General features: G+C 37.8%; 1 protein-coding gene across 1 annotated transcript; it reads left to right on the plus strand.

Annotated features, from left to right (window-relative positions):
• Positions 1 to 3,475: 3,475 nt before the first annotated feature.
• On the plus strand, positions 3,476 to 4,414 carry TAS2R7 (taste 2 receptor member 7). Its single transcript, XM_070788778.1, has one exon. It carries the CDS (start codon positions 3,476 to 3,478, stop codon positions 4,412 to 4,414), a length of 939 nt encoding a protein of 312 aa, XP_070644879.1.
• The last annotated feature ends 6,393 nt before the right edge of the window (positions 4,415 to 10,807 follow it).

The raw sequence follows: 10,807 nt of genomic DNA on the forward strand, positions 1-10,807 counted from the left end.
GTACCAGTATTTAGTCTTAAGTAAATAAATCTCATCAACTGTATCTCTAGTATATCAGCTATTATAATGTTTTATTAACTTTTGTACCGTTTTCTGTAGTAACTGCATTGTAACTTACATGCTGTACAACAATAGTAAATATAAAAGCTACACTTATTTGTAAAAAGATAAAGACAGAAGAATTGATTTTTTTGATGGAATATACTAATATAGTCTACGAAGAATTTGTAAATTCTATGTTGGGATTAACTATATATTCTTTTATAAGCTTTGACGAAATAAATGTTTTATAACATTTGTGCTTCTGGGAAGGTTTCCTTTCATCCATCTGAAGTCCTGTCTTTCATGTTTTATTTTCTGTATCTCCAGTGTTTCAAATATCTCCAGTGACCGTCACTGGGACTTAAAGTGGCAGACTTGTGACAAAATGCTCTCTTGCAGAATTTCTTTTTCTTTTTTAATTGAGTAAGGGTATATAACATGAAATGTATTGTTTTACAAATTTTTGTGTATGAGACAGTATTGTTGATTAGATGCTCAATGTTTTACACCAGATCTCTATTTTTCTATCTTCCGTATTTATTATTTCCTCTATTTATGTACACTTATTTATCTTCCATAATGGAACTCTGTACTCCTTTAAAAAAAATATTCACTTATGGCTTCATCAGATCTTAGTCATGGCACACAGAATGCAGGCTGTCTAGTTGTGGCATGCAGCCTTAGTTGCAGCACGTGGGATCTTAGTTCCCTGACCAGGGATCAAACCCATGTCCCCGGCAGTGGAAGGTAGATTCTTAACCTTGGACTACTTGAGAATTCCCTGAAACCCTGTACTTCTTTAATAGGAGCTATTCATTTCTTCCTTCCCTGGCAACCACTGTTTTACCCTTAGCTACAGGACTTAGATTATTTTCAATACCTCATCTAAGTGGGATCATACAGGATTTGTCTTTCTGTAACTAACTTATTTCATTTGGCATACTGCCCTGTTTTTGCATACTGGAAGATTTCTTTCTTCTTTAAGACCAAATAATATCCCACCATGGATAAGCCAATGGCACCCCACTCCAGTACTCTTGCCTGGAAAATCACATGGACAGAGAAGCCTGGTAGGCTGCAGTCCATGGGGTCGCTGAGAGTCAGACACGACTGAGCGACTTCACTTTCACTTTTCACTTTCATGCATTGGAGAAGGAAATGGCAACCCACTCCAGTGTTCTTGCCTGGAGAATCCCAGGGATGGGGGAGCCTGGTGGGCTGCCGTCTGTGGGGTTGCTGCTGTGTTTTCTCTATCCATTTATCTATCAGTGAACAGGTAGGTTGTTTTTACATTTTAGCTATTGTGAATAATGCTGCAGTAAGCCTAAGAGTACAAAGTATCTCTTTAAGATTCTGATTTTTTTAAGATCCTGATTTCCCATTCTCTTGTATATACACCCAAAAATGAGGTTGCTGTATCAAATAACAGTTGTATTTTGAGTTTTTTGAGGAAGTTTTGTACTATTTTTCCCTTTTAGCTGCATCATACCTTCCATGCTATAACAACACTAGTAAAACATAAAATCTACATTAGTCTAAACTTTATGTGGGTAAATGTATCATTTTATTTACTGTGAATAGGTTATTCACCAGAACTGTAGAGAAGAAAATGATGTGCCCGAGTCAGGGATTATTTCCAAGATCAGAGGAGGGCAGTCACCTGTGAACTTTGCTACTGAGAGAGCAGTTTGTCCAAAGTAAGGGGCACATGCAAGAATAAATGTCTAGACTTTGAGGAAGGATGAGAAAAGATATGCATTTCCCTGGAAGGTACTGAGATTCCCAGAATTATTCCATAGAAACACAATGTAGTAAAGTGTTTCTCTGTAACTCTGAGTTAGAGAAGCTATTTCAAAACAGGAGTTAGGCTGTAAAAATATGGTTAATTTCATTTTAGGTCCCCTGTCTAACAATCTAGAAGGGTTAAGGACCTAACTGTGCGTTCATGTTAAGTCGCTTCAGTCATGTCCAACTCTCTGTGACCCTACGGACTGTAACCCACCAGGCTCCTCTGAACATGAGATTCTCCAGGCAAGAATATTGGAGTGGGTTATGCCCTCCTCCAGGGGATCTTCCCAACCCAGGGACTGAACCCATATCTCTTAAGTCTCCTGATTGGCAGGTGGATTCTTTACCACTAGTGTCACCTGGGAAGCCCAAGGGCTTAATTATTCAGATGCAGTTTGGTACAGCAGAGGGTAAAGAGTAGAATGAAACACAATATTTCACTCTTTTCCCTCTTGTATATATAACTGCTCTTGAGAACACTTTAAATGAAAAAGAAAACCCTAATAGTAATCAATACTTTTCTTCACCATGGCTCCTTCACCTTCTTACATACAGAATAACAAATGTACATTAAATGACCTTTAAATGTCACATGTCTAGTGGTGCCTTCTTTTAAGAGACCTTGTGCTATATAATTGTTCACCTGAACAACCAAGATAAATGAGGTACGTTTTTATAATTGAATAGACACTTTTAATTTAGTGTTAACCTTTTAAATTTCCTGAAAATATGTAGCTGTCAGTGTTGACTCAAACTTTGGATGTTTAGTAGTAATCAAAACCATATTTTGACAAAATGAAGACTCTTCTTCAAATTTCAGTTTTTGTGCATTACTAATTGAAAAAAAAATCGCTGAGGTTTAGATAAAATATAAGACACCTAGTTAAATTTGAATTCCAGTACTTCCCAGAAGTACTAATCACATGTAATTTGGGACATACACTAAAAACTCTTTCATTCTTTATCTGAAATTCAATTTAACTGGATGTACTGTAAGTTTGGTTTTTCCTGGTGGTTCTGATGGTAAAGAATTTGCCCACAATATGGGAGACCTGGGTTTGATTCCTGAGTCAGGAAGATTCCCTCAAGAAGGGAATGGCTTCCCACTTCCATATTCTTGCCTGGAGAATCCCATGGACAGAGGAGCCTGGAGGACTATAGTCTGTAGTGTTGCAAAAAAATCAGACATGACTGAGAGACTAATACTTTCACTGTTTTCACTATAAGTTTATTTGGTAAATCTGGCAGCCCTATTAAAATTACTAGTGTGCATTACAATTTAATGAATCTAAATTTGCAAAACATAACCTGAGAAAGTGCCAGACCATGAAAGTGAATCAGCCTAATTTGCATCTTAGCAAGCTATAGCTCAGCCTAAATTAAGCACATGTGGAAAAGTAAAATCTGCAAAGAAAGTAAATGGACACAGATAGAGATAGGGTCCAGGGACAGACAACTGCATTACTTGTTCAAGACTAGCTAGGATTTAAGGAAGACAGCTACAGTTTTCATTTGTCATTTCAGTCTTCATCTCAAGACAGACTACAATTAAAGGGATAAAGAAAATTACAGCAAAATCCAAGAAGTAGATGTAAATACTACATCTGTTCAACTAGAAGTGAACCAGATATTTCTGCATTTTAAGATGTCAAGTGAAGGGCAGAGTATCTTAATGCTCATAGCAGCTGGGGAATTTTCACTGGGGATCTTAGGGAATGCATTCATTGGACTGGTAAACTGTGTGGACTGGATCAAGCACAAGAAGATTGCCTCCATTGATTTAATCCTCACAAGCCTGGCCATCTCCAGAATTTCTCTCTTATGTATAATACTGTTGGATTGTTACATATTGGTCCTGTACCCAGATGTCTATACTGGTGGTAAACAAATGAGAATCATTGACTACTTCTGGACACTAACCAACCATTTAAGTGTCTGGTTTGCCACCTGCCTCAGCATTTTCTATTTCCTCAGGATAGCAAATTTCTTCCATCCTTTTTTCCTCTGGATGAAGTGGAGAATTGACAGTGCAATTCCTAGGATCCTGCTGGGGTGTTTGGTCTTCTCGGTGTTCATTAGCCTTCCTGTCATTAACAATTTGGATGATGATTTCAGGCATTGTGTCATGATGAAGTTGAAAACAAATTTAAGTCGAAGATGCAGAGTACATAAAGCTCAGCATGCATCCATCAAGATACGTCTCAATCTGTTGACACTACTTCCCTTTTCTGTGTCCCTGATCTCATTTCTCCTCCTGATCCTCTCCCTGTGCAGACACACCAGGCGAATGCAGCTCCGTGCCCCAGGGAGCAGAGATCCCAGCACGGAAGCTCACGTGAGCGCCATGAAGGCTGTCATCTCCTTCCTCCTCCTTTTCATTGCCTACTACTTGGCCTATCTTGTGGCCACGTCCAGCTACTTTATGCCAGAGACTGAATTAGCTGTGATCGTTGGTGAGTTGATAGCTTTAATCTGTCCATCAAGCCATTCACTCTTCCTAATTCTAGAGAACAAAAAATTAAGACAAGCATCTCTAAGGGTGCTTTGGAAGGTAAAATGTATCCTACGAAGAAGGAATTGCTAATAACGTAAACAGGTCTGAAGATAAACTATCACTCTGTAGGACAAAAGAAGACAAGATGTCTCTTAATTATCTTTAGTTCTTGCGCTAGTGATGGTTTCATACATCCAATTACTCTTAAAAAGTACTTAGTATACTTGTAATTAGAACTTAGGAAATCTCAGAACTTATTTTGCCCTTTGTTTTTAAGACAAAAATTAAGAGTGAACTCATCTTTGCCTCAGTGGCAGATTGTTTTGGTGGTATCGGGCATACCTCCTACATTTAATACTCTTTTAAGTTATATGATTACTTGAAAGTTATTCACATTTTGATAAAAGAACATTTCATGGAATACTCAGAGCAACAAAGCATGGCCCTTGAGTAGACTACAGTGCTGCACTTGATAGCTGTGTGAATCAGGAACAGAACTCAGAAAGGAAATCTGTTTGGGAAAAAGAAGAGACATGAGGCAAAGGAACTGACATGGAAGGGAGACAATAACTCGAAAGTAGTCAACATACTTAAGACAATTCCAAGTCATTTCAGAAGAAGTAAAAGCTAAAAGAGAGGTCACAGAGTGAAGGAGAAAGATCACTGGCTTTGCACTCTGACAGGGTTGAGTCTGCAATTCAGCTTCGTCACTTGCTAATTATACAAACGCTGCAAAGTGTGTAAATTGTAAAGTTACTCTTCACATGTAAAATGTGAGTGATAATATATACTTCAAATTGTTGTAGTGAATAATTTATGACATAATGTATTTACAAACTAGGCATAAACTAAATTGCAATACATACTTTTAAAAAAAAAATCATCTTTCCTCAGAGGTTTACTGTTATTCTTCACCTAATATCAAACTATCACAAAGTGTAGAGTTTGAGGGCCAAAGAATTTTACCATAAAGTACACTTTGATACATCCTTATTAAAACCAACATGTGTTTCAAAGAAACCTAAAATGACCATTTTAGAATTACCTTACCCCTGAGCAGCAACTTCATCTCACTATGTGGAAACAGGTTTAAACTCAGATAATGTATTGGAATTTCATGTATTTGTTTAATTTTTTTTTCTCAACTTACGTTGCTTCTATATATGTGCTATTTATTGAGTCGATTTTAGTTACAAGCGTGTGTTCTCTTTGCAAATGCTTGTCAATATACATGCTTGCAATTGGCATATTTTCCTTAGACATGTTATACTGTAACAAAAAATATTTAAAGTTATTAATCTAGATGTTATCATTTGTTTATGTATACTATGTCAATAAGGATATAGGAAATGGCTACTCTCTTACACCGTTGTGGAATTCAAAGCTATACAATTTTTAGATGCTAAGTTGTTTGACCTATCAAAGGGCACCTAATGTTTCATTCAGAAATCTTACACTCAGAATTTAACCTATATGTGTTACTGCATGAGTAGGTAAATAAGCAAATAAATAGAAATTATTGGAGCACTGTTTATAACAGCAAAATACTGGAAACAATATAAATATTGATCTAACTGGTTAAATAATTTTGAACAACCAATATAATTCAGTCATTTAAAACATATATACACATATATATGGTATGTATATGAAATGCATGTGAAAAGATATTCAAACAATATTGTTAAATGAAAAATAAAGGTTAGTATAATCACATTTTCTACATGAAAGAAATCTGTAAATATAGCTATTTTATAATATATATCTATAAAATATTATATATTTATATATACATTTTATATATAATTTATTATATAATATATTTATGTCATGTTATATACTACTTAGCTCTTTATATATAATCTATCTATCTAGAGAGCCATTTCAGAAAATATCTGAAACTATAATCAAAATTTTGCCAGTGATTTTTTTCTGAAACGAAATTGTCATGGAGATGTGTAAAGCCACCTTTTTTCTTTTTATCTTTCTGCATTGTTTAAGCTTTTATAATGATGGGGGGGTGGTTATATGTAAAAATACTAATGAAAATGAAGACCCTGGCCAGCCAGCTGTAGTCTGACAGCAAGAGTGAGGCTGGCCCACAATTTGCCTCATGCCTCAACTTCCTACTTCCTACTTCCTTGTTTACTTCTGTCAATTGCTGATCTTGGCTTTTAACCATGACCTCAAGTCTAGGTCCAGTCAACATTTCACACCTTCCTTTCTGTCATCCAGCAATTAGCTTAATTTCAACACTTCACTCCACTTGGCTTTATCAGACTGACTATGATGTTTCCCTCTATCTACTTGATAACTGACCTTCATTTTATTTCTTAATTTCAGGTATTTCTTCCAGATATAATTTACTTTCACCACGGGCTCTATAGAAATGATAGTCATGACCTTGGTTTCAGTGTCGCATGCCCATCATTGAAACCAATCATCAATATCAAATCTTATTTCTGAGTGAACTTGGGTTCTGTGCCCAAAGCATTATCTAAGTGCTTTTAGTCATTTTATTTTATAATCTAATCTTGATAACCTTGAGAAGTAACTGCTATTACCATTCCAATATTATAAGTAAATAAAGTGAAGTGTAGGTTATATTTGTCCATAAATTTTGGAGCTCAGATCTAACACTTGAGGACTCTTTGACCCAGACAGAATCCATGTTTTTAATTACTACACTAGATTGCATGTAAGACTTTGCCCAACCCTTATTTTAATTTGCTTCATGTTTTTATTTGTGTTATAGTCCTTACTTGCTTATAAATTTCTCAGAGGAACTAAGTAATATTTATTTTTTTATTGGAGTATAATTGCTTTAAAATGTTGTTTTAGTTTCTGCCGTACAGCGAAGTGAATCAGCTGTTTGTTGTTGCTCAGTTGCCAAGTTGTGTCTGACTCTTTGCAGACCCATAGACTGTAGCACACCAGGCTCCTCTGCCCTGCACAATCTCCTGAAATTTGTTTAAATTCATAGCCACTGAGTTGGTGATGCTATCTAACCATCTCATTCTCTACCTCCCTTTTTCCTTTTGCCTTCAATCTTTCACAGCATCAGGGTCTTTTCCAATGAGTCGGCTTTTTGCCTCAGGTGGAATAGATACAGAATCAGCTATGCATATACATATATTCCCTCCCTCTAGAACTTCCAGAACTAAAATATTTAGTCATTGTTCTTGAAACACTGAACATACAAGTAAGGGAACAGTCTCTTGTGTTTGCTTTCCACTTGTGAGTTCTCACAAACTTCTGTTTTATGACCTTGATAAAAGTTTTTTTAATGATATATCAATTTGCTGATGCTAGTAAGGTCAGGTCAAGCATCATTATAAGACAAACACAATCATCTCATAGTTGTATAGCTAAGAAGTAGATGTAGTGATCTAGGAGTCAGAGACAGTGGGTGCTAGCAACAGATAAAGACCAAAATATATTTGGATCCTAAAGGGAAGGTTTATGTTGAATCACAAACTCATCTGAAATTAAGATTTAAAAAGAAAAATAAAATATATAATTAGCAAATATTTTTCCACTTAAATGCTCACCTATCTGTATACACTTTTCTGATCAGAAATTTCATAGTGAGCACAACTTTCCAGATTGGGTAGCTCTGATCATTGTTAAACAAAGAAGGGGAGAGAGAGAGAAAGAAAGACAAATGAAAAGTGTGTAAATAGTGTGAGCACAGCACTGCCATTCCCCCCTTTTTAAAAAAAATTATTTATTTTAATTGGAGGCTAATTACTTTACAGTATTGTGGTGATTTTTGCCATACATTGACATGAATCAGCCATGGTGTACATGTGTTCCCCATCCTGATCCCCCCCAACCCCTCCCTCCCCATCCCATCCCTCAGTGTCAGCCCAGTGCACCAGCCCTGAGCATCCTGTCTCATGCATCAAACCTGGACTGGCGATCTGTTTCAGATATGATAACATACATGTTTCAATGTTATTCTCTCAAATCATCCCACCCTCGCCTTCTCCCACAGAGTCCGAAAGACTGTTCTTTACATCTGTGTCTCTTTTGCTGTCTCACATATAGGGTCATCATTACCATTTTTCTAAATTCCATATATATGCATCCACTCATCTCACATGCTAGTAAAGTAATGCTCAAAATTGTCCAAGCCAGGCTTCAGCAATACGTGGACCGTGAACTTCCAGATGTTCAAGCTGGTTTTAGAAAAGGCAGAGGAACCAGAGGTCAAATTGCCAACATCCGCTGGATCATCAAAAAAGCAAGAGACTTCCAGAAAAACACCTATTTCTGATTTATTGACTATGCCAAAGCCTTTGACTGTGTGGATCACAATAAACTGTGGAAAACTCTGAAAAAGATGGGATTACCAGACCACCTGACCTGCCTCTTGAGAAACCTATATGCAAGTCAGGAAGCAACAGTTAGAACTGGACATGGAACAACAGACTGGTTCCAAATAGGAAAAGGAGTACGTCAAGGCTGTATATTGTCACCCTGCTTATTTAACTTCTATGCAGAGTACATCATGAGAAACACTGGGCTGGAAGAAGCACAAGCTGGAATTAAGATTGCCGGGAGAAATATCAATAACCTCAGATATGCAGATGACACCACCCTTATGGTAGAAAGTGAAGAGGAACTAAAAAGCCCCTTGAAGTAAGTGAAAGAGGAAAGTGAAAAATTTGGCTTAAAGCTCAACATTCAGAAAATGAAGGTCATGGCATCCGGTCCCATGACTTCATGGGAAATAGATGGGGAAACAGTGAATACAGTGTCAGACTTTATTTTTGGGGGCTCCAAAATCACTGCAGATGGTGATTGCAGCCATGAAATTAAAAGACACTTCTTGGAAGGAAAGTTATAACCAACCTAGATAACATATTAAAAAGCAGAGACATTACTTTGCCAACAAAGGTCCGTCTAGTCAAGGCTATGGGCTTTCCAGTGGTCATGTATGGATGTGAGAGTTGGACTGTGAAGAAAGCTGAGCACCGAAGAACTGATGCTTTTGAACTGTGGTGTTGGAGAAGACACTTGAGCGTCCCTTGGACTGCAAGGAGATCCAACCAGTCCATCCTAAAGGAGATTAGTCCTGGGTGTTCTTTGGAAGGACTGAGGCTAAAGCTGAAACTCCAATACTTTGGCCACCTCATGCGAAGAGTTAACTCATTGGAAAAGACTCTGATGCTGGGAGGGATTGGAGGCAGGAGGAGAAGGGGATGACAGAAGATGAGATGGCTGATGGCATCACTGACTCGATGGACATGAGTTTGAGTGAACTCTGGGAGTTGGTGATCGACAGGGAAGCCTGGCGTGCTGCAACTCATGGGGACACAAAGAGTTGGACACGACTGAGTGACTGAACTGAACTGAACTGATACTGTATTGGTGTTTTTCTTTCTGGCTTACTTCACTCTGTATAATAGGCTCCAGTTTCATCCACCTAATTAGAACTGATTCAAATGTATTCTTTGTAATGGCTGAGTAATATTCCATTGTGTTTATGTACCACAGCTTTCTTATCCATTCATCTGCTGATGGACATCTAGGTTGCTTCCATGTCCTGGCTATTGTAAACAGTGCTGCGATGAACATTGGGGTACACATATTTCTTTCAATTCTGGTTTCCTCAGTGTGTATGCGCAGCAGTGGGATTGCTGGGTCATGTAGCAGTTCTATTTCCAGTTTTTAAAGGAATCTCCACCCTGTTCTTCATTGAAATAGTAAATCAAGACACCCATATGAGATGGTATTATATACTGCATTGCACTTAAGAATGATTGATCAGCTTGCAAATTATATCAGACTGTGGATTCACTAATATAACCTCAAAATCAGTTCAGTTCAGTCACTCAGTCATGCCTGCCTCTACGACTCCATGGACTGCAGCACACCAGGCTTCCCTGTCCATCACCAGCTCCAAGAACTTACTCAAACTCATATCCATTGAGTTGATGATGCCATCCAACCATCTCACCCTCTGTCATCCCCTTCTCCTCCTGCCTTCAATCTTTCCCAGCATCACGGTCTTTTCAAATGAGTCAGTTCTTCGCTTCAGGGAGCCAAACTATTGGAGTTCCAGCTTCAGCATCAGTCTTTCCAATGAATATTCAGGACTGATTTCCTTTAGGATTGACTGGTTGGATCTCCTTGCAGTCCAAGGGACTCTCAAAAGTCTTCTCCAACACCACAGTTCAAAAGCATCAATTCTTCGGTGCTCAGCTTTCTTTATGGCCCAACTCTCACATCCATACAATCCCAAAAGTTTGGTAATATTTCATTTACCCAGAGCTTTGCTCAATGAGAAAAAATACATCTGCCTGGAGAAGCAGAATGCTCTTTGCCAATGCATGTCTTTCTAGTAGCACCAAGTATTGAAGAGCAGAACGATCCCAAAGCAGAGAAGCTGTAAATTCAGGGCTGAAGACACTGGGGGCATACCAGTCTCTAAGCAGGTCACACAGGAATGTGGGCTATTGCTCAGCGTTTGCTGCT

The sequence above is a fragment of the Bos indicus genome, chromosome 5 (assembly GCF_029378745.1).
Source record: "Bos indicus isolate NIAB-ARS_2022 breed Sahiwal x Tharparkar chromosome 5, NIAB-ARS_B.indTharparkar_mat_pri_1.0, whole genome shotgun sequence".
In the NCBI taxonomy this organism is placed as follows: domain Eukaryota; kingdom Metazoa; phylum Chordata; class Mammalia; order Artiodactyla; family Bovidae; genus Bos; species Bos indicus.